Genomic DNA, 24,364 nt, shown 5'->3' on the forward strand with positions numbered 1-24,364 from the left:
GGTTACAGACTCCGCTAACCCAGAAATAGTACCTCGGGTTAAGAACTTAAGTTACACTGTTGAATTTATGCTGCCAACGTTTTCAAGTGTACGCAATTTTTACCCATATACAGTGGTACCTCGGGTTAAGTACTTAATTCATTCCTCAGGTCCGTTCTTAACCTGAAGCTGTTCTTAACCTGAAGCACCACTTTAGCTAATGGGGCCTCCTGCTGCTGCCGTGCTGCTGGAGCCCAATTTCTGTTCTCGTCCTGAAGCAAAGTTCTTAACCTGAAGCACTATTTCTGGGTTAGCAAAGTCTGTAACTTGAAGCGTATCTAACCTGAAGCGTTTGTAACCCGAGGTACCACTGTATTAAAAAACACAACAGACCTGCACTTAAGTTCTATGCAGAATCCTGAACGGAAATGTAGCTAATAATTATTTGTGAGTTATGAGCTTGCAACAAACAAATACACACACACACACACACACACACACACACACACACACACGCCTTTTCAGTCATGAAGGAAGCCCCTCTTATGAGCAAAAGGCAGTATACTACCCCCTCCCAAATGCAGCAATCTGGTGGGGAAGGCCTCTCTCCCCTGAAAGGCCATTTGCTTTCCATGCAGAATGCACTGAAAAGATCCCCATCCCCCCCCCACCACATCCACCATAAACACACAACAGGTTGATGGGCTGAACTCACGGGTTGCTGCATTCTTCTGTGTCCCGCTCAGGGGGAGGGGCAGGTCTAGCCCGGGTTTCTGCCCCGGGTGAAGCCTCCAGAGGGGTGCCATTGAGTTTCCCGCCAAATCGATTACTGGATCCTGTGATCTATGGTCCCAAAAACAGAAGTCTGGGAGAACAGAAGTATCCAGGATCCCCCATTCTTTTGTATACACTTCCCACCCTTGGCATTAAAGTCTCCAGTCATGTTGATAGGTAAGTCAGGGCAGATGGAGTCCAAATTCTCAAGCACATATGTAATAAGATCCCATTGTAGGTTCCATCGTCCTGCCCGGACTCTGAGGTCCAGCGCCGAGGGCCTTCTGGCGGTTCCCTCGCTACGAGAAGCCAAGTTACAGGGAACCAGGCAGAGGGCCTTCTCGGTAGTGGCACCTGCCCTGTGGAACACCCTCCCACCAGATGTCAAAGAGAAGAACAACTACCAGACTTTTTAGGAGACATCTGAAGGCAGCCCTGTTCAGGGAAGCTTTTAATGTTTAATAGGCTATTGTATTTTAGTGTTTTGCTGGAAGCCGCCCAGAGTGGCTGGGGAAACCCAGCCAGATGGGTGGGGTATAAATAATAAATTATTATTATATTATCTTGGCTGTGACAGCAGGAGTGGGAGGGATATACACATTGAACATTTTCTATTACTGGAAAATGATCAGGAGCTCAACAATTAGTGGCTAAATATCTCTATTTGTTTTTTTGTCATTGAAATACACTGCAGACATCTGATCTCCCTGGAGACCTAGAGATGTGACGATAGACTGCTCTGCCTCCTTTCTTTTAGCACAGCCTTTCTCAATCTGTGGGTCCTCAGATGTTGTTGAACTACAACTCCCATCACCCCTAGCTAGCAAAGCCAGAGCTCAGGGATTATGGGAGTTGTAGTCCAACAACATCTGGGGACCCACAGGTTGAGAACCACTGTTTTAGCAAATGTTTTGTGCCACTGGGGAAGTGGTAATTCTGTATAGATTTGTTTTGGATGTTTGGACGTGGGTGGGGCTGTGGGTTAAACCACAGAGCCTAGGACTTGCCAATCAGAAGGTTGGCGGTCCGAATCCCCACGACAGGGTGAGCTCCCGTTGCTCGGTCCCTGCTCCTGCCAACCTAGCAGTTCGAAAGCACGTCAAAGTGCAAGTAGATAAATAGCTACCACTCCGGCGGGAAGGTAAACGGCATTTCCGTGCTCTGCTTTGGTTCGCCAGAAGCGGCTTAGTCCTGCTGGCCACATGACCCGGAAGATGTACGCCGGCTCCCTCGGCCAGTAAAGCGAGATGAGCGCCGCAACCCCAGAGTCCAAGCAATGTATAGCCAAGCAACAACCACGTATATGAACCAACCACACTTTGTCGCCATATTCTCAAATAACATTAATTGTTGTTCCTATGCTATGGGAGTTGAGAGAATCACCTCAGGGATCCATTCCTGGATAGTGAATATAGGGAACGAGAACTTCTCAGCTGTGGGGGTTGTCAAGGAGTCTTTAAGGGAGTACCATATTGTCAGTTTGAATGATGGAATTGGGATCTGGGCTATTGGGAGGATTCCTACTGGTTCATATTATGCTTCCACTCCTCCTGGTATATCTCTGGGATCATCATCCTTGACAAGCACGCAACCCCTTACGTTCAACCCAAAAGGGATTCGGCCAAAGAAGATCCATGTGCTTGTGAACTATGAAGCAGGATTAGTAACCTTCCATGATCCTGACTCAAATAATGTTCTCTTTACCTTCAATGCTTCGTTCTCTGAGGAGGAAATCTTCTCCTTTCTCTGTGTGGGGAAATAAGATGAGGTTGCCATTTGGTGCAAACTTGACAGGTCAGAGGGAGGTGCCAAGTCCTTTAAAGCAAGGGATGGGTGGGGAAGGAACTGAATCCTCCCCCCATACTTTCCTCCCTCAAATGTCTGGGAAAAGAACTTTTTTTGGGGGGGGAGTATGTGTGGTGTGGTGTGGAATGGGCTCAGCATATTAAGTCGTCATCCCCGCCAACTTCTTTAGAGGGAATTACCGTATTTTTTGCACCATAACACTCACTTTTTTCCTCCTAGAAAGTAAGAGGAAATGTCTGTGCGTGTTATGGAGGGAATGCCTATGGGTGGCATGCCTACGGATTTTCCTCCTCTAAAAACTACGTGCGTGTTATGGTCGGGTGCGTGTTATAGAGCGAAAAATACGGTAGTAACAGTCTGACTCTGACATGCAGTGTCACTGCTGTCAAGTCTGAATGGGCCCTGCAGGCTTTCCCCTCCAAATAGCGCTCTGTTGTGGGAAACAAAACACATGAAAACTGCCATACAGCCACAGCTTCAGGGGGAAGTAGTAGCTGAAGAGGGGAGGCTTTTCAATGAGGAACTGGCACGAGGCCCTGATCCAGATTGGCAGCGTGCTTCGGATCACAACCCCATAGCTGTATTTTATTCAGAACAGAAACACACAAAATAGAAGCACAGTTAAAGAGGAATAGTCTGCAAATACATGATACACAAATAGAGACTTGATATGGGGGCATTTAAATGCCCCCTTAATTATCTAAAGAGGTGGGGTGTTTTATGTCCTTCAAGTAGTTGTTCTATGTCTTTTTATAATTGTTTAATTGTCGTCACCCACTCTGGGACCTGATGTCGAAAGGTGTGTAAGAAACCTTGTAAATAAATAAAATCAATTCCGCTTACTGCATTTGTGCGTGCCATTAATCGCTTGATGTTCAAACTGCTCCAGGGATTTGCAGAACCACAGTTAAGTATCTCTTGTTTGAAAAAGTGGAGGACAAGGTGCTCACGTCTGCTCTTATATTATTACTCTTAAACTGCTGTTGCTTTCTTTGAGTCTTTAATATATGAAATAAACAAGGGCTCCATTGATCCAGGAAGTGGGAGCGGTGGTCTGAACCAGCAGGGCTCTTCTGAAAGTATGTGCTTTTAAGTGAGATAAAAATCAAAACAATTCCTCTATGTTTGAAATGACCAGCTTCAGATTTAACATTTCCCAACATGACCCATGTTGATGTGAGGCAGAGGTGGGGAGCCTTTTGCAGCCCAGACGTTGCATTCCCTTGTGTCTGGAGTTTGAAAAAATTTGGCCCCACCCCATGGGTGAACTTTGACGGATGGTTGGGACAATCACATAATATCACTATGAAATTACACGATTGACAGATGAGTTCCCTACCCATGCCTTATGGGGAACATTTGAAATAACTTGCGCTGTGGATAGATAGGGCCAGTAGCAAAAGTGAGCAGAGTTCCTGCTATGCTCTCCATCCACACAAGCAAGAGAGATTATCCCTGTCCAAGGATAGATTTTAGTCAGAAGTGCATGCAAGGGAGCAGTGAGGCCTGTATCCTGACGGCCATTTTGAGGGGCCCTGCGTCATTTGGCTCCTGCAGCTGAGGTTTTCCAACCCTAGTCGGAGCTTGAGCTCTCTTTTTTTATTATTGCATGAAAACATTTATTTCAGTAAGCCCACAGAGACACTTCTTTAATTGTGTACACTTGCTTTTAAATTCTTGCAGATTTTACCTGTGTTTTTATTGAAAATCATACTATTTTTGTACCACAGCTTAGATTTTTTTAATTAACTGGTTTCTAAACATTTCCAAATAAACAAAAGCATTAACAACACAACAATATTTTGATAACATTTAATAAAAACAAAAGTAGACTATACATCAAATAAAACTGAGAAGTGTATAGAACAGAAAATTTAAATTTGCCAGAATCTAGCAAAACCTGGGTAAACATGTAAGTTTTTAAGAGATGTTTGGAAATCTCTACTGTCTTTGTCTCATGAATTATCTGAGAGAGTGAAGCCTTATTGCCCCAGGGAATCGTTTGCCCGCGTCCCCAGGACCAAAGAAAGAGTAAAATAACACCAGGAAAGTTTCTTCTTTGGAGAAAAGAATTTAATCTGTGCACAGAGACAGCCAGCAGAATAGTTTCTGAAATCTGGCTGCAAAGCAATACACATCAGCAAACTTTCTTATACTTTGAGAACATTCACCCACCTCCCAAACCTCCCCCAAACTTCCCCAATCAGCTGGCAAGTTTTCACTTATTCCCTTTTAGGGCATATCTATATTGCTGGCTAAGCACTCCCTCCCCTCTCCTTCGTACACGTGTCTTTTTGCTAGCTAAGCAGCCCCTTGTACGTGTCTTTTTTTTTTTTTTATCTTGCATTACTGAAGCAGGAAGCGCAAGGCAGGAAATGGCCCCTCAGCCTGTCTGGTAGCTGGCTTGACCACAATTGCAGAAGTAAGTTTAGTGCAAGACTCACTATGTACAGATAATATGAAGATTAACCCTTCACTCCCTACTCTTCTTCTGAACAACCTAATACTTAGGTTCGTTCTGGGGTATGGGTCTATAATCTCTCATTAAAGCAATCACGCGGGGTCCCATCATGCTAGACATCATTCTCTGTAACATGTTTTGCATGCACCGCACCAAGCAGGGGATACAGAAGCAAAGAAGCAAAAGGATTAATAAAGGTCCTGCCACTAGGACCAGGAGATGGCGCAGCCAGCTTCCATCCGGTAACCATGAATATAACCAGGCCCAGGGGTCCCCAGGTGTACTAGCCAGGGGGTTGTGGGTCACCATGCTCTCCCTATGGCAAGGGCGGTTGAGATAACTCCCACCCACCAACCCCAAGAATGCCAGGGCTCCTCCCACCAATATTCAGGGGTCATTTCTGATATTCCTTTACTGCTGAAGGGCCCACTGATATTCGTATTCAATTATTTGCCGGGCCTCAGGGGTACCTCTCCACCTTACTTCGGAAGCTCCTACCACGTGGAGCAACTTCCCAACTATTCCCGATGGGTGGGGACCCCTATGGTTTCTCAGGAGAGTATTATACCCAAAAGGGGCCCCTCCCTCTATGTAAATGATGTTACACCCACAAGAATATATCCACCCCTGCAACGGCCTGACACACAGGGTGACTATATCAAGGGGTTCTGGTCCCAATATCAAAAGTCCTGGTGGTGCCTCTAAATTGGCTGGAGAACAAGTGTCTACGTTGGGGGCGCTGCCCGCGGGCGCCCCTCCCATCCAATTATTCAGCCGTGCGTAGAGATATCAGCCTCTGGAGTGATATCAGCAAGGCGGTCGTCCGCTAGGCGCCTGGAGATGGTCAACTGGAGGGGATCTTCAGGATGCTGAGACACAGTCCAATCTGAAGCAGCTTTCTTCACTTGAATGTGGTGGACCCAAGGGGTGACGCCAGCGACCTTCACAGCTGTGGGTGTGGAGAGCAGATGGGCCCTTCCAGCACGGTTGCAGTGGTGCCTGGGACCAGTCTTATCCACACCTCGTCACCTGGCTCAAACTGGTCACGCAAGGAGTTCGGGCCTGGGTCCACCTGTTGAGAGAGAAAATCTCGAGAGAGAGACTGTACATAATTGTTCAATTCCACATCTTGAACAGGGATAGGTGAAAGCATGTGCACATAAGGAACCGGTCTCCCAAACATCACTTCAAAGGGTGACAAGTGAATACGTTTCGATGGGAGACTACGGACTCTAAGCAAAGCCAAGGGCAACATGGACACCCAATTAGACCCTGTTTCTTGGGTCAATTTGGACAACTGGTTTTTCAAAGTCCTGTTCATCCTTTCCACTTTTCCAGAACTTTGGGGCCTATATGCGGTACCCACCATCTTCCTTCTTCACTGGCAACAGTGGGGTGTTCCACTGTGATTGGCATTGTTTCAAGATTCCATGTTGAAGCAATCGCTCCAGATGCACCCACACTCCTTCAGCTGCCCGTCGTGGGATGGGGTATTGGTTTTTATCCTCCGCCCATAGTCCAGGGTCAACATCATGAAGCAGGCTAACAGGGAGGATTCCCTCCTCTTCTTTTACCATCATCAAGCGCCAATGGTCTCTCAGGGGCATTTCTAAAGAAAACTCTCCTGCTGGTCCAGTTATCATCATTACTTCCCCCATTGGTTGGAAGGAAATCTGGGCTTGTAATTTTGTTAACAAGTCTCGGCCCAAGAAAGGAATGGGACACTCTGGTATATACAAAAATTTGTGCTGGACTACTTGGCCACCTAGGCGGCAGGTAACAGACTGCAAAAACGGGGCCTTTTGTGATTTACCTGTGGCCCCAATTATATTAACCACTTGGTTTGTGGGTTTTGTTACAGGCACAGGTAAGACTGAGTGGGTGGCTCCCATGTCCACCTTCTCCTACCGGTAATAAGGTAGCTGGGTTAAGGGCTGTGGTAACCTGAAACTTCAGGCGTGAATGTAATAACAGCATCTGGCACTTCCTCATTTTTGCTTGTGATAGGAAATAGGTGCCTTTCATGTCAAATAAGGCTGGGACTGCGTGTGGAGTCACACAGGTGGTGTCCTGTCCAAACGTGAATTTATCTGCCTTTGTGAGTAGGGTGGCCACTGCCACAACCTCTCTCATACAGGGGGGGGGGGGCAACCTCTGTTCTGGTGGGGTTAGCTTCTCTGACAAGTATGCGACGGGTTGCTGCCAATTTTCCAGTTTCTGGCATAAGACTCCCTTGGCTACCCCCTGGTCTTCATCTATGAACAGGGTAAAATGCTTCTCGGGGTTTGGATGCCAAGCGCTGGGGCTTGTTGTAATGCCACTTTGAGATCCTGAAAAGCCTGCTGCTGTTCCCTGCCCCATATAAAAGGATCCTTCTCTATTCCCCTAGTTGACTCATGCAGGGGCCGAGCAATGCTTCTGTAGTTAGTAGTGAGTCCAGGAGATATTGTACATCATCATAAGTGGGATTATAGGTTTTAAAAATCCCTTCAAACAATTTTATGATCTTCGCTGGATTCTCCTCAAAAGAGGGGTTCTGATTACGCCAATTACAAACATCTGCACTTGTGAACGAAACGTGCTGTACCGTGTAGGTCCGTGATGCCTCCGCTTGTCCAGCTGGGACAGGGGCTGGCGGATCATAAACCCTCCAAAGGGGCATTACTCCGGCTGCCTGATCCTTCCTGGTTTTTCTCATACTGTCTATGAGACATAACTCTCTTCACCGCCTGTCCCCACTTACGTTGCCATCTCTTCCTCTTTTCAGGGGTGCAGCATTCTGCTGCCTCAACTAACAAGGGGCTCACATCCAACTTTTCCCTCAAATGGCTTTACAAACTCCTTTAGTCTCTCTTTCTGCTTTTCTGTCCACATTTTCTTTCCTTGATTCATATCATCTAGTGTCTTCCTAAACTCCTTGTCATCTTCCTCTTCTTCCGTCTCACTATCCTCCTTCGCAGGTCCTCCTCCCCCTACACCAGCGCCTCCCTGTGCTTCTTGATTTTGGCCTGGGGGGTTTGTTGGAGGGGCTGTCGGTGGAGTGTAAGGTGGTGGCTTAATCACTCCCCCCTCCTCATCTTCTGGGTCTTCTAACACCAGAGGCTTCACTGTACAAATCCTGTTCTGTGTGTTGCTGTCACGGCAAGACTTTAGCCATGGTAGATTCTTTTCTACATTGGTCTTCCATGTAGAGATATAGGGGATCTGGTCTGGGTGGACATTTAATATATTTTGCCACAGGGGGTTGATTCGCCACAGGGGGTTGATTAATTGCAAATCAAAGCCACGCAGTTCCCTGGGTCGGTCAGTCCACCTCACATAAAGTTCTGAGTCTCTGTTTTTTTTTCAATTTGGATCCCAATCATCACTCTTCGTGGCCGTTTTCCAGTTATTTAAAAAGCATTCCAGAGGAATGCATTGGCTTGCTCCAGACCCCATTTTTCAGATACTCCGCTCCTAACCGGGTTTCAAAATTCTCTCACACTCCCCATGCTACAGATTGTCAGAAAATGCACAACCCTACAATCGCTCGGCCAAGGGGACACTAAGCCCTGGCCCTCATTCAATAATTCATCCACCGGAGTATCTGACATGCAACATACAACATACAAATCACACCATTATAATTCCAACATGCAACACACAAAACACACCAATACAATTTCCCCTCTGTTTCCCTTTTACCCAACCTTACTGGCGGCACACTACTGCCTGGCCAGTTCCTTTCCTGGCAGCACTTTACTGCTATGACCAGGTGAGGCTGATCAGGCCTCTGGCCCTTTCCCTCGGGCCCCTAGCCCTTTCCTTCGGGCTTACCTTTTTTTCTCCGCTGCGGATTCCCTCTTTCGGCCGTCCTCTTTTCTCCCTCGACCAGGTGTCTCCACTCCAGGACGGTGTGGCAATCTCCCCCTACAAGCTGGCAGGGTGTGCACTGGAAATGCGAACGCCGATCTGAGCTGTTCACCTGAGGTCGAGCCTGGCTCTCCTCGGTCCTCTGGGGTGGGGCGATTTCCCGGGTCAACGCACCAAAAATATGAAGCCTTATTGCCCCAGGGAATCGTTTGCCCGCGTCCCCAGGACCAAAGAAAGAGTAAAATAACACCAGGAAAGTTTCTTCTTTGGAGAAAAGAATTTAATCTGTGCACAGAGACAGCCAGCAGAATAGTTTCTGAAATCTGGCTGCAAAGCAATACACATCAGCAAACTTTCTTATACTTTGAGAACATTCACCCACCTCCCAAACCTCCCCCAAACTTCCCCAATCAGCTGGCAAGTTTTCACTTATTCCCTTTTAGGGCATATCTATATTGCTGGCTAAGCACTCCCTCCCCTCTCCTTCGTACACGTGTCTTTTTGCTAGCTAAGCAGCCCCTTGTACGTGTCTTTTTTTTTTTATCTTGCATTACTGAAGCAGGAAGCGCAAGGCAGGAAATGGCCCCTCAGCCTGTCTGGTAGCTGGCTTGACCACAATTGCAGAAGTAAGTTTAGTGCAAGACTCACTATGTACAGATAATATGAAGATTAACCCTTCAAGAGAGCATTCCAGAGGGTGGGTGCTGCACCCACAAATGAAGTGACCACCCATGGGTGTTGGAGTGACCCCAGCAGGGCCACATCAGCTTGAGCTCTTAACGCTGAATTTTGTCTCTCGTTTCACCCAATTTCAAGGGACCGCTTCAAATTTCATCCGAGGAACAACTGTTATTTTTATCATACAAAACGTAGCTGCTTATTCACATCTTCCTGGTCTGACAACAGGGCAGGTGGATGGGACTCTGGCTCACCCTTCTCGTGGTTCATGTACTTTGTAAACAGCAGTGAAGGAACACTATGTAAACTCCAACAGGGCAGGCTTCCATCACATTCTGGTCTTGTTTGTTTTGGGGGGAAGTTCCCGCACACTGAAATTTACCGTATTTTTCGCTCTATAAGATGCACCAAACCACAAGACGCACCTAGTTTTTGGAGGAGGAAAACAAGTAAAAAAATATTCTGAATCTTAGAAGCCAAAACAGCAAGAGGGATCACTGCGCAGTGAAAGCAGCAATCCCTCTTGCTGTTCTGGCTTCTGGGATAGCTGCGCAGCCTGCATTTGCTCCATAAGACGCACACACATTTCCCCTTACTTTTTAGGAGGGAAAAAGTGAGTCTTATAGAGCAAAAAATACGGTAAGTTCCATTCCATTTCCTTTCTATTGTTAACACCTGCAGGAAAGCTAAAAACAGATCACCACAGTAACATGCAAAACAAGAAGAGTCGTGTTCCTGTGCCACATCCTCCAGCAGTTCATACCTGCTTCAGCTAAGCTGGAGGTCAGCAGTCCTCTTGAATCAGGCCAGAGATTCATCAAAGATACCCTCAGCAGGCTGGTAATAATTTAGGGGCATTCTTAGAGAGATGGATTGGCTTATTGTGGGAAAGTTTCTGGGTCAAAAACTCTTGTTTAAAAGTCTCTGCTCTCAGATCCAGAGAGTAACTCACCCACTGAGCATGGAGTCTCTGAGATCTGTGCAGAAACAGTTGCAATGTTATGAGCCAGACACAAGGAATCTGGTCGCATGCTTGGACGTGGCAATGAGGAATTTCAAGCAGGAGCCTACGTGCGTGAAGGAGAATGCCACTTTGTTGATCAAGAGTGATGGGGTCGAGCTGAAATTCTCCTGTGGGAATCAGAAATGTCTCATCTGCATAGATGGCGCTGGCGGAGAACTTCAGTACAATGCCTCTGAGCTCTCAGGGAATGTTTATCTGTTGAGATTATGTTGCAGGCCCCAGCCACTGAATGTGGCAAGTCTCCAGGGAGTGAAGGGAAGTTTGGAGAAATTGCCTCATTACGTAAATCCTGTTCAGAATACCACAACACACACGTAACTGGCTGTAAAGTAACATAACATATATAATAAAACTGTAATCGTCATATCAAAAAATTTCAAAGCACAGTTCCTGGTGGCAAGAACATATCATATTACCATTAACCTTCTATATGTTTTTATTGTCGTAAAGTCCAAGGATAGTTAAGTCCAAAGATTGTCAAGTCCAACGATTACAATGTACAGTTCCTGTTGGCAATACCATTTCATACTGATATCTTCCTTCTGCAGTCCTATGTCTTGAGAGTGTAACAAACAGAACTAGTAAAGGTAAAGGTAAAGGGACCCCTGACCATTAGGTCCAGTTGTGACCGACTCTGAGGTTGTGGCGCTCATCTTGCTTTATTGGCCGAGGGAGCCAGCGTACAGCTTCTGGGACATGTGGCCAGCATGACTAAGCCGCTTCTGGCAAACCAGAGCAGCGCACGGAAATGCCGTTTACCTTCCCGCCGGAGCGCTACCTATTTATCTACTTGCACTTTGAGGTGCTTTCAAACTGCTAGGTTGGCAGGAGCAGGGACCGAGCAACGGGAGTTCACCCCGTCACGGGGATTCAAACCACTGACCTTCTGATCAGCAAGTCCCAGGCTCTGTGGTTTAACCCACGAGCAGAACTACTTAGTAACAATAAGGCAGCTGATGATAGACCAGTTCTCAGGATATACCCTTGTTTTGCCCATTGGGCTTCTTCGGCGACAAGGTTTCCAGGAGAATTTTCAGTAGGTTTTTCCAGCCGAAATAGTCCACAGGAACGCAGAAGTTGTCAGTCAGAGATGCTCCGTATCAATGATCATTGAAACTAAGCTATATAGGAGCAATCCCTGCAATGGGGCAGGTGCAGGCAATTAGAATTAAATATTCTTAAACAAAATGAATAAATCTAACCCCTAAAAGGGGAAAAGGGGAAATGAGGAGTGTTATTGTTTGCAGAGAAGTCACAGTATGTGGAGGAATTAAGGAACAAAGAGAAGCAGGAAATGTAAATAAGTGAAGAAGTGAGGGCATTTGGACAGAGCAGATCGACCATCTCCATATCACCAAAAACAATAGGTCAGAAATTTAAATGAAAACATACATGAAAGTCAAACATGCATTAGCTGAGAGTCCTGGAACTAGATGACGCTTGGGATCACTTCCATCTCTACAGTTCTGCTATTCTTTGTGCTAATTTATACGTGGAGACAGCAAATTTTAAAATAAGCAGTACAATTGAAATAGAAATACAGTAAATCTTACCGTAGCAGGGGGAAAGACTGTGTCTTCCCTCTCAGTATGCTGACTGGATGCTAACTGTGAACAGGGGCTGCTCCAGAGTGCCAACTGCTCTCCCTTCTCAGGGCTCTTTATCCTTAAACCCAGCTTGGATTGGAGGCTCCTTCAGATACAGACAGTGTGGTACAGTGGTTACGGCGCTGGATCAGGATGGGAAGTTCAGGGCAGACACACAATAAAAACACATGAAATCATAAACTTGAGCAAACACTCGTGTGCATATGTGTGTTTTTGCTTTTCTTTCTTTGGGCTTATTTACTTTAATTATATTTTGATCTAACAGCCTAATCATAGCAGCTACAGTGTCCCGGCTGTGGCAAATTCAAAAGTAAAAGTTAGTTGTCCCCAAATCCTATTAACATTTGGGACTGGAGCAACAGTGTTTGCAAGAGTATACTGTATGAGAACTGGGGGTGGGAGACTGGAAACCAATTCTTTCCTCACTAATTCCTTCTCAGATAAACGATTGGTTTTTCTCAGGCTTTACTTCCTTCCTCTTCCTGCTCCAGTCAGTTCGTATTAGACCTTTTACTAGCATCATGATGGCCACACAGCTCTCCCTCAAATTTTCCTGGGGACTGTAGTTAGTTAAGGGTGCTGAGAAGTGTAGCTTTTTGAGGCAAATGGCCATTGCCAGGATTCTTTGCCAGACACCATGCACTTTGAATTCATGGTACGGATGTGAAGCTGAACACTGTAAGGGTTTCTCCTGGTTTATGCTGCTGCTTTGCAAACACTATGAGTCACCCAGAGGCAGGGAAAGGCCCAACCTTGGACTTTAAACTGGAGAAATGAAACTAAGGCTTTTATTCCCTTTTCAGGGAGACGAAATGGCAGACGAGAGTCCAGTCCAGAACCTCTGCGAGGAAACGACATGCCGCATCTGCCGGGAGTATTTCAAAGACCCAGTGATCATAGAATGCGGCCACAATTTCTGCCAAAGCTGCATCACCGAGACTTGGGGAGAATCAGATGGAGTACCTTCTTGCCCGCAGTGCAGGGAACCTTGTCAGCAAAGGAATGTCAGGCCCAACCAGCAACTGGCGAGCATTGTGGAAATAGTCAAGAAATTCAGCCTTCAGATGGCCAGAGGGGCGGAAGCGCTGGGAAGGGTTTGCGAGAGACACCAGGAGCCCCTGAAGCTCTTCGGCGAAGGCGACCGAGCCCCCATCTGTGTGGTGTGCGACAAATCGAAGGAGCACAAAGTGATCCCAAAGGAGGAGGCCTTTGACGAGTATCAGGTAGGGAGCTGTAGGACTGGGGACCAGAATTCCAAGGGATGCTCAGTTATCCTAAGGATGGGGAAAATATTTCAGCCTGAGGGCTGCTTTTTTCTCTAGCTGACATTCAGGTGGGTGCTTTCAGGGGTGCAGGGAGGGGGTGGAGGTGTGGGTGGGTGGGCCGCTCCAAGTGCCCTCACTGAGGGGGGTGACATTTGGTGCACCGCCTGCCCGTGACCCCCAAGCCTACCCCGAGCCGTTGGGGTAAGGAAGGGAGCTACGCCGCTATGCCGGCAGGATTCCTCCCTTCTCGCTTCGTTTTGCCAGCTTGGGGGAGGCTTGGGACGCGCCGAATGTCCGCCATGGGTGGCTCATTCTGCCCCCGTGAAAAGAAGTAATACCGACAAAAAAATAATGGCAAGATAAATTATTTGACTATGTAGAATTGGTCTGAAGGACAGGTGCAATTAAAGGTCAGACCAAACCAAAATTCCGAAAAGAAAAATATAGAGATTACCGTAAAAAGCAGTGCCCTCAAATTAATACTTGGACTTGTTTTGATTAACTTTTGCAAAACGAACTAGGGGGTAAAAGCTAAAAACAGAAAGAAAACAAGGTAAAAATGAAAAGAGAAGGAAACAGTTTACTAAATATGAAAGTAGAACTGTACTGAGGATGAAGGAAGTCATTTAGAAGAAAAGAAGAACTGAAATATGGTATATACATATTGTTTAATATTTGCTTAGTATAAGATTTTGTATTTACCTTTGATATTGTTTTTTTTCTTTTTTCTTTATGTTTTATGTTTTCTTTTTCTTTTTGTTAGTGTGTGTGTTTGTGCTGCAAAATTTAAATTTAAATTTATTTCAAAAAATAAAACGTGGTTCTTTAATGGTGGGTATGGGGTTGTTTTTATTTTGATTACATATTTTGTGGTTTTATATTCTGATTTTGTTCTGTGAACTGCCCTGAGATCTTCAGGTATAGGGCAGTATATAAATTAATTAAGTAAGTAAACAAGTAAGTAAGTAAGGAAGGGTCACAGTAGCCCAATCTTGCATGCAGAAATCCTTAGCATTTCTAGGTAGGGCTGGGGATATACTGGACCTGAAATCCAGTCAGTACAGCCAGTACATAGCTGTCAACGTTTCCCCCTTTTTAAGGGAAATTCCCATATTCCAAATAGGATTCCTTGCAAGAAAAGGGAAAAGTTGACAGCTATGAGCCAGTACTGAGCTAGTTGGACCAGAGGAACATATAACTAGTATAAGGCCGCTTCCCCTCTTTCTAGATATGTCCAAAAAACCCAGAGCATAGGTATCAGGTATTAGCAATGTAGCCATGTGGCTCACAATTCTGCTGCAGAACCATATCAAAGCTTCCTATTAGCAGAGGCCCAGGAAGTTCTACCTGCAAAATACTGCAAGGGGAGAAAGGAGGAGCAAATGTTGTGAAGCTATGAGGGGTAAAGGATGTTATTAGGGCCAGTGCGGTTTCTTCTGGGGGTACTCAGCGGAACCAGCACCTTTCCACCCCAAATGTGAAAAGTCTGCCACTTCCTGTGATAACTTCATGGTGAATACTGCAAGCTGTTTTTCTTAAAAGAAAAAAGAAAAAGAACGAGCTCAGAAAAGGACTGTGCACCAGCCACAACCTTTTGTTCGTACCCCAATTTAACTTTGGAGCATGGTTTGGTGCAGAAAATGTGAGAGGGTGACTGACTTGGCTCAGGATCTGAATCCAAATCCCATACAGATATTCTGTTTTGTGCAAACCTGGTATATGAGCAAACTTTTTATCTCTTACGCTATGTTCCCATAATTTTGAGTCCCCTTGTTTCCCCCAGATTTAATCAGAAAATGAATTATTAGCTATATAAATATGCATATGTGAACACTGATTTAATTCTACACTGAGAATGGAAGTTTCCTAGAAGCTATACATATACTCTCCTCATCCTTCATGTTCTTGGTTTCTTGAACAGACATGGCCGTTACAGTTTATGAGTATGTCTCTATTGCCAAAATTAACCGAAATGCCTTTTTGGCCACCCCAGGGTAGAATCCTGCGTCATTTGGAATTCCTGAAGGAACAGAGAGAAGAAATTCAGTCTTCTAAACTGAAGAGGGAGACCGAAAGTCAGCATCTGCTGGTAGGTGCAAATCTTCCTGCCTCTCCAGGATGGTTATATTGACAGAGTGAGGCCTTAATTCTATGGTGGAGCCTATGCTTCACTTGCTCAGCGTCCCAGGTTTGATCATTGGCATTATCAATTAAATGGATAATGGGTGGTAGAGTTAGGAAAGGTCTCCGCTTCAGACCTTGAAGAGCAGGAGAGGCTAAAATTGGTAGGGTTGTCTAAGGGTGAATGTATGCCTTGAGACCAAAAATGTCCAGCCATGCCAGCGTTAATCCTTTAAGAATGAACCCCACAAAGCCAGCCTTCTTCCTCCTTCTCATCACTTCCTCACGGCCCTACTATTAGGCAGAGTGAGGTGGCCAAACCATGCTGAAGATGGCAGGGAATAGAGAACAGCAGCAGCTTAATAGATCGGTAGGTGAGCAGCAGGAAAATACTGAGGACCGAGCCAAGCAAAGAGGCAGTGTGCTGCTAAGCCAGCCTGCCTGCCGCCCTCAACTGTGACTGAACTTCTGTACCATTGTGAGTGTTGAAGTAAACATCAACTGCCCTGCCAGTCAAGTTGTGCACATGGAATTAAGGGGACATCTAAATGTCTTTTTCTGGCCATGACTCTCTCCTTGCAGAAGCAGACAGACATGGAGAGGCAGAAACTCATGGCTGATTTCAAGCAGTTGCATCAGTTTCTGGAAGAACAAGAGCACCTCTTGTTGGCTCAATTAAAGGAAATGGACGATGAGATTAAATCCTGGGAGGACAAACATATTGCAAAACTCTCTGAGGAAATGTCCTCTATCGATGACCTTATTAAGGAGCTGGAAGAGAAACAGAAACAGCCAGCAACTGAATTCTTGCAGGTAAGAGTTGGCACAATTACCGTATTTTTTGCTCTATAAGACTCACTTTTTCCCTCCTAAAAAGTAAGGGGGAAAGTGTGTGCGTCTTATGGAGCAAGTGCAGGCTGTACAGCTATCCCAGAAGCCGGAACAGCAGGAGGGATTGCTGCTTTCACTGCACAGCGATCCCTCTTGCTGTTCTGGCTTCTGAGATTCAGAATATTTTTTTTCTTGTTTTCCTCCTCCAAAAACTAGGTGCGTCTTGTGGTCTGGTGCGTCTTATAGAGCGAAAAATACGGTAAATATTTCAGGTTGTCCTACAGGTAAGGGTTGTACCCCCAACCACTCTATTGGTTTATAGAAGTACAGTAGTACCTCGAGTTACAAACGGCTCAGGTTACAAATGCTTCAGGTTACAAACTCCGCTAACCTGGAAGAGTTACCTCGAGTTGAGAATTTTGCTCCAGGATGAGAACGGAAATCGTGTGCCGGCAGCGCAGCGGCAGCAAGAGGCCCCATTAGTGAAAGCACGCCTCTAGTTAAGAACAGTTTCAGGTTAAGAACAGACCTCCACAACGAATTAAGTTCGTATCTAAAAGTACCACTGAATTCATAGTAGGGATGTGCATTGGTCACACATTTTGTTCAAAACTGTGATTTAGAGGTTCATCAAGCTGCATGGTTCAAGTTGACCAATGGGAAGGCTTCCCTGTTCTGCTTCTGGTCCAGATCTGCTTCACTCTCCTGCTTCAATACTTTGAAATTTTAAAACATCTCTTACTCCCCATCCTCCCTTTTGATAGAAGTGGATGGAATTTGCAGGCAAAGCTGCTCCTGCAGTATGGATGAAGCCTGCACCAGCAACACTGGCCAGTTGAGTTCTCCCTCTACCCAATTCAAACATGCCCTCACTGTTGTGTGTAGAGCAATGTACATCGTCAGCAGTAGCAGGTAGACATCTGCTCTCAGGCCGGCGGCACCAGTGGTGGGAGCCAGCAGCAGAGCATAGCCTGGGATCACTTGCAATTGGCAGAAGATCCCATTCCAGAATGAAGCATAATTGGGGGAGGTTCTGGGGCAGAGAGGGGGGCCGCCTACATGCCCATTCAGGGGGATTTTCAAATTTAGAAGTAAATCTCTGGCTTTTGTAGTTTAATTAAGCAGCTGGAGGAGAAACAGAAGCAGCCAGTGACTGAATTCTTGCAGGTGAGTGATGGCACAATGAAACGTTTGTCCTCTGGGGAAGGGCTGTACCATCACATTCTCTGTTCATTGGTCTATAGAAGTATTTACAGTAGGCATGTGCACTTCAGTATTTGGTTGATATATAAAGAAAAGGGGAAAGTAATAAACTGCTGGAGGCAACTGGTGCAAGGGACTGAATTTCTCTCATTCTGTCTCTTCCATCTAGAATACGAGAAGCATCCTGGAAAGGTATGTGGCTTTGTTATGAATAGTGGGCTGGTATTGATTTCCTTCCTCGGAGATAAGGGATAATTTAATTTGGTCTATACTTTTATTTGAGCCAATCTAATTCAGAGTTTACAGAGCAATAAGCAGATCAAAAAAACAGTTACCAATCTGACTGCACAATTTTACAAATGTTATGATGCATTTTTTCGTATGGGGAAATGCACAAAAAGCGCATTGGGGTATACATAGAACAGCATACCAAAATGGATAGGGTTTTTTGGGGGTTGTGCATATAAAATGCATATTTTAGGAAGGAGTGATGATATTTCTTCATCTACTGTATACTTCATATCATATCAGAGATGTTGGTGGTGGTGGATTATTAGATTTCTTACTTGCCCTCCACTGTCTGGTTCCAGGACAGCTTGTGATTTAAAATACAATATTAAAAATAGTTAAAACAAATTACAATCCAAGAAAACTGGGTGGGTCCTAGAATACATATCCTAGATGACAAAGGCCAGGGTAAAGAGATGCTCTTAATTACTGTATACACTACGTGCAGACATAATTTGTTGGGGAAAATATTCAGTAAGGTTGTGCTCCAGATTCAGCTGGATCCTCAACCAAATTGGGCCAATTTATACCCTGTTCTGATCAGGCAGAAGCAGCTATCATAGGATTTCATCCACACGTCCGCTTTTCCTGTGATTTCTAAGCAAAGGTCTGAGAAGCTTTTCTTTTGTCCCACCGCTTTTCCTCGGAAAACCTGCTGCTTACCACTGAATTGGAAGAAACATAAATCCGTAGAAAACCTAATAAATGTTTGCTTCTATTCAGCTGTCAATCCACAGAAAACCTGATTCAGAAAACACGACTGACCTTGGTTCTGATTCAATGGTAAACTGTGGGGATTTTTGTGAGGAAAATGGGGGGAATGAAAGAAAAACCTATCATGGACGAGCCCTTGGTATATTCCTGCTGTTCCCACTTTTCTCCTTCATTCTGATGTCTGAATTAAGAATGACTTGAGAATGACCTGATGGATCACAATAAACCTCACTTTCTTCTTCCTAGGTGTAATGAAAATGAAAATAAAACCATGGATGCTTTTCCTCCTGGATTAAAAGACCAAATAGGTAAATTCTCTAAAATACATCCTTTTTTGGAGAAGAAGACCAAGAAATTCAAAGGTAACAAGGGTCATTGTATGATGTTTTAGATGTGGGATAGATAGATGATTGATAGATAGATAGATAGATAGATAGATAGATAGATGATAGATAGATAAATAGATAGATAGATAGATAGATAGATAGATAGATAGATAGATAGAGTTGCATGCCATGCCAATTTCCAAACAGTGAATATTCCAGGGGTCCCCGGCTGCTTCGCCAGGGTTCGAGTTTCCTATTGGCAAATGAGGCACAGCAGAGACTGTGGTGTCCTTAGGATATATGGTTTATTTACACATATATACAATCTGAGCCTACAATGGAGGGGTTCACAGACATCCCAAGAGAGTCTTGTTTCTCCCATAGCCCCAGCCTTGGATCCAAAACAGGAATCAACCCTCGTGCTCTGATTCTCTTTCCATCTTGCTTCCTTTTACAGCCTGTCACATCCCTCAGCTCTACTCCAAAACTCTGGTTTTGTCTTCTAACTCTCTCAGAGCTGGGGGAGGCAACTCTTCTCTGTGACCCCCACCCCACTCCAAACATGCTTTCATAACACTTAATGCTAATGCTGGAAGAGGGAGGAAGATGGAGTACTGTGGCTAAATTTTAGATTTACGTATGAACACTCTTGCAGACATTCTAAATCTAAAGCATTGCCCTTGGAGCCAAGTACGAGTATTGATTTTTTCCTCATTTCACTTTTTTCCTTAGACGTTGTGCTCTCTGGACCTCAAGAAAATAAAGGTACATTTCCAGGTTTGGCAGATTTTTAAACAGTTTTTGCAGATGAGATATGGGAGGGTTTTGCACTTTAATCTCCCCGAAGCACAAGATTGCTGGGGTCCCAAGCTGCCTCCCCTGGGTTTGTATTTCCTTTTGGGAAATGAGGCACAGCAGAGACTGTGGTGTCTTTAGGATATATGGTTTATTCACACATATATACATTCTGAGCCTACGATGGAGGGGTTCACAACACGGACACCCCAAGAGAGTCTTGTTTCTCCCACAGCCCCAGCCTTGCATTCAAAACAGGAACCAACCCTCGTGCTCTGATTCTCATTCTGTCTTGCTGTCTTTTACAGCCTGTCACATCCCTAAACTCTGCTCTACTTCAAAACTCTGGTTTTGTCTTCTAACTCTCTCAGAACTGGAGGACTGGGAAGCAAACAAGAGTAGCTGAAGCTTGACATTTGAGCGTTCTTTTTATCTATTTCTCTATTTAAAATTCTGAGTAATCTTCATTATTTGGCATTGATTTTTCTGAAACTCTCCCCCCCACCCAAGGTTTTCATAAAATGTAATGGGAATGCTGGAATGCTGTGGCTTGCTGACGTCAGGTGGGAGTTCACCACACCTCAAGTGGTGTGTGTTATGAGCACAGAAGCGGAGTCATCAGAGATTTCCTTCTCCCATCCGAACAGCATCTTCCAGAGTTCGTTAAGGGGGAAACTCGTCACACGCAGTTCAAAGTAACCAAGTGTTTAATGTCTCGAGACACAAGACCAGTCCTTCATCATCTTTGAAGTAAAGATACGTACGATCGGATCCATTGACACTGATCACCATTCTAGCTAATCCTTCTGTGCAAAACCCACAGCCTCTTTCCCTGAGTCTCACAGAGTCAGACCCTTGATAGCAAACAGGACAGGGCACAGACAAGACAAACAGGATGAAAGCAATGCCCTCGTCCAGGGGTCTGCAACCCGCGGCTCCGGAGCTGCATGTGGCTCTTTTACACCTTTGCCTCGGCTCCGGGGCGGATAGTAGCGAGGGGAGGAGGCGCATTGTGCGCCCCGACACTCCCCACTGTGGCGGGCGCTGTACTGGCTGTGACGTCGCATGGGGGCTGTGAGTGTGTTAGTCACGCACCGTCCTGACGTCACCTTCCCGCCTGCCCGCCCGCTACATTGTAAGGGGCATGTACGCTGGTCACTGCATTGAAAGGTGACATGTACGCTGGTCACTGTTTTGAAGGGGAGTGAAGAACACACACACACACAAAAAGGTAACTTGTTAATTTAACGTTTATTTCTATGAGAAGAAGTAATTGTGAGGGGTCAAACAAAGAAATAATAAAAAAGTGACAAAAAAGTTATTTTTATAATGATGAGTTTTGCGGCTCCCAGTTTTTTTTCCTTCAGAAACGGGTCCAAGTGGCTCTTTTTGTCTTAAAGGTTACAGACCCCTGCCCTAGTCAACCAGAGCACAACTGTTACGTGTCTTACTTGGCCATTTTTAAAAGATGTCCCCAACTAATCATGTTCCTTGCTGCTGCAGCTGACTCTGTCATGCTCTCCTCAACACCAGAGACCATACAACAAGGTGAAATGAGCATTGTGAGGAAGAAGAGCAACTTGGGAACATTTGGGAAGATAGCATCAGGTACGCTGCTTGGGGGCGGACCCCCCCCCATTTGTGTGTGAGGGGGGGGGGATTTTGCAGTCAAATCTACAGTACTAATGCACATACTTACTAGTTAGCATGTGAATGAGTTAAGACCATAGAGCTGTCTTGCTGATAGGCCACAGACCATAGAAATATAATTGGTAGAGAGGGCAGTGTGTGGTGTCATTTCTCCTTCTCTCCTGAGGGGGAAGAAGGGAATAAATGTTTCCTGTTCTCTCTCTCTCTCTCTCTCTCTCTCCCTCCCTCCCTCCCTCCCTCCCTCCCTCCCTCCCTTTGACCAACAATGGAGGCAGACATGTTAATAGTTAATATATTCCCACACTTACCTAATAAAAACCCATCAGAGACCATAGAGGAGTGTGAGCCATTCCCTCCCCCTTTTTTAAACTCTCTCCTGCTCCTATTTCTTCTGTTCCCTCTTCCCTCTGGTCTTCCTTCCTTCCCTCTTCATAGCTCCAGAGGCTGTTCACCCCTCCCACCAGCAGATGAAGATACACAAAGCAATCTACCTGGGTCTGCCCAGACATAGGTGTGGGAATCCATGATTTGCAGGCAGCTTAGCACGTTTGCAATTAGAATCTCCACAGCATGGGAATACAGGACATGAAAGGAATCTGCCTAGAGATAAGGAGACCCAGCAACAACCAAGTGATTGTCTGAGTTCCTTATGCAGGCATGACCTATAACACTGGTGTGTGTTGGAGAGGGGTGGTGTGGTGTGGTTAGTGCTGAGGAGTTACTGAGAGTGAAGAAATTGTGTTGTAAAAAGTAACTTGTGAATAGCTTGTATGTTTGCTGCTGTAAATAATAAAACAACAAGAACCAAGTTACTACTCAGCAGTTTTTGTTCCTGCTCGTCGTTCAGCTGGGCAATCTCAAGAGTTGCTCAACAATCGCTGCGATACTCTTCTATACTCTGCTAAGCTGTGCAACAGGCAAAAGCACTTCAAAGGTTCATCGCCTTCCAAAAGTTTTAACAATAGGTTCTACGGAATTCAGAGGGATTCATTTCCAAGCTAGCAAGTGTAGGAATGCAGTCTCCTACTTCCTTGGGCAAGTCACTGCCCTCTGAGCCTCACCACCTTAACAAAATCCATAAGCTCCGCTCTGACTAAGGATGGGGAGAAATTCAGGTCAGTTCACGTGGAAAGGCGAATCTTACCTACCTCCTTTGGAATTTGCACTCCTCCGAATTTTGCAGCACAGTTCTCCAAGGATGCAATGTGTAAAAAAAAGGGTAAAGGACCCCTGACAGGTAAGTCCAGTTGCGAAAGACTCTGGGGTTGCAGCACTCATCTTGCTTTACAGGCCGAGGGGGGCCGGCGTTTGTCTGCTCCGCAGACAGTTTTCCCCCGGGTCATGTGGCCAGCATGACTAAGCTGCTTCTGGTGCAACAGAACACCGAAACCAGAGCAGCGCAAGGAAACACCATTTACCTTCCCAAGGGAGCGGTACCTATTTATCTACTTGCACTTTTTGGTGTGCTTTCAAACTGCTAGGTTGGCAGGAGCTGGGACGGAGCAACGGGAGCTCACCCTGTCATGGGGATTTGAACCGTCAACCTTCTGATCAGCAAGCCCAAGAGGCTCAGTGGTTTAGACCACAGCTCGACCCACGTCCCTATGTGTACAAACATGCAAAAAAAATGTGTGTTAGGAGAAATTCACACTAGCAACACAGATGGATTTTCATGAGTACTTAAAAAAAAAAAAAAGAATTTGCAAAGCAATGTGAAAGTGTGGAGAACTGAATTTAGGAGTAGAAAATATAAGAAACCAAAAATTGATAATTTGCCATTTCCTAGCCCTGATTCCCATTCCATCCCTCCAAATTGTAGCCAACCCATAACCCCCTCAGTAGCTTCCTAAACACAAAAAACTATAGGGTATCACAAAAGTTAGATGCACACATGCACCTTGCCCTATAATTCAAACACTGACCCGGCTCCCCCCCTCTCTCTGTGTGTGTCTCTCTTACAGTGAATATAGTTTTGGATCCAGAAACAGCAAATCACTACCTCATTCTCTCTGAAGACAGGAAGAGTGTGAGATGTGGAGGGGAAAGGCAAAATCTGCCCGACAGCCCAAAGAGATTTGATCCGAAGACCTACGTGCTGGGCAGCGAGAGATTCCGTGCAGTAAGAAAATGGTGGGAAGTGGAAGTTGGGGGAGAGAAAAATGCCACGTGGGCTGTGGGGGTGGCACGCGACTCCACCCCGAGGAAGGGACAGGTCAGCCTTCAACCCAGTGTAGGAATCTGGGCTGTCGGGAAAGCCATAGTTGGCTCACTGTATGGACTTTGGGCTTTTACTGCCCCTGAGCGGACGCCTTTGCTCTTAAATCATGAGCTCAGGAAGATCCGGGTGACTCTGGACTATGAAAGGGGTTCTGTGGGATTTTTTGATGTCGAAGGAGATGTCTTGATCTTCACTTTCCCAAACGCGTCCTTCTTTGGGGAGGAAATCCGGCCCTTTTTCTTGGTCGGACAAGGAGCTGAACTGAGCTGCTGAATCTTGAGGGCACGACTCCTCACAGCCCCCTTCCCAATAACCCCCAATGCCCTGAAAAAGAGGAGTTGTTTTTGCACTTCCCGTGCAACTGTATGAGATCCAAGCAAAGAGCTGTGGAATGGCGCTCAGGGAGGAATGGCCACAGAAATTTGGGCTTTTCCATCTGTGGGGCAAGAGCGGGTTGGCATGTGGGAAGAACAGTGTTCTTGTGCTTTTAACAATGGCCTGGCAGGCAGAAATCCAACAGGCTAAGCCTCTTCTAGTATGAAAATACAGTCATGGGAAAAGCTTCATCACGACTGTATTCCCTCTCATTTTGTATTATGGCGGCCATGTTTTGTTATGGTCCTGTGGCAGCCATTTTGTTACTGGTACCAACAGCACTCCCTCAAAACTTGAGATGTGCCCTCATCCAAAAAAGTGAGCACCCGCTGGTCTACAATATCAGTACTGTACTGTACTGAGCATTTTGCATCAATAAACCATCTCCTTGTTTTCA

At 45.6% G+C, this 24,364-nt stretch overlaps 1 protein-coding gene across 2 annotated transcripts; it reads left to right on the forward strand.

Annotated features, from left to right (window-relative positions):
- Positions 1-12,713: 12,713 nt before the first annotated feature.
- LOC308469707 (zinc finger protein RFP-like) lies at positions 12,714-24,364 on the forward strand. 2 transcript variants are annotated; one of them, XM_080992560.1, is made up of 9 exons: positions 12,714-12,836; positions 12,985-13,404; positions 15,440-15,535; positions 16,150-16,380; positions 17,771-17,793; positions 18,850-18,911; positions 19,662-19,694; positions 21,228-21,332; positions 23,336-24,364. In XM_080992560.1, exons 1-9 carry the CDS (start codon positions 12,819-12,821, stop codon positions 23,863-23,865), a joined length of 1,518 nt encoding a protein of 505 aa, XP_080848686.1. In that variant the 5' UTR covers positions 12,714-12,818; the 3' UTR covers positions 23,866-24,364. The 2 variants fall into 2 exon arrangements, with proteins under 2 accessions (XP_080848686.1, XP_080848685.1); XM_080992559.1 differs by lacking the exon at positions 12,714-12,836 and having other exon boundaries at positions 12,940-13,404; positions 18,850-18,965.

Source organism: Podarcis pityusensis, assembly GCF_964106645.2.
Source record: "Podarcis pityusensis genome assembly, chromosome: 2".
NCBI classification, from domain to species: domain Eukaryota; kingdom Metazoa; phylum Chordata; class Lepidosauria; order Squamata; family Lacertidae; genus Podarcis; species Podarcis pityusensis.

Coding starts and splice junctions, on each gene's coding strand:
- LOC308469707 (XM_080992559.1), top strand. CDS start 12,955: ATGAAACTAAGGCTTTTATTCCCTTTTCAGGGAGACGAAATGGCAGAC. Junction 15,536..16,149: donor CCGAAAGTCAGCATCTGCTG/GTAGGTGCAAAT, acceptor CTCTCCTTGCAG/AAGCAGACAGACATGGAGAG. Junction 17,794..18,849: donor ACGAGAAGCATCCTGGAAAG/GTATGTGGCTTT, acceptor TCTTCTTCCTAG/GTGTAATGAAAATGAAAATA.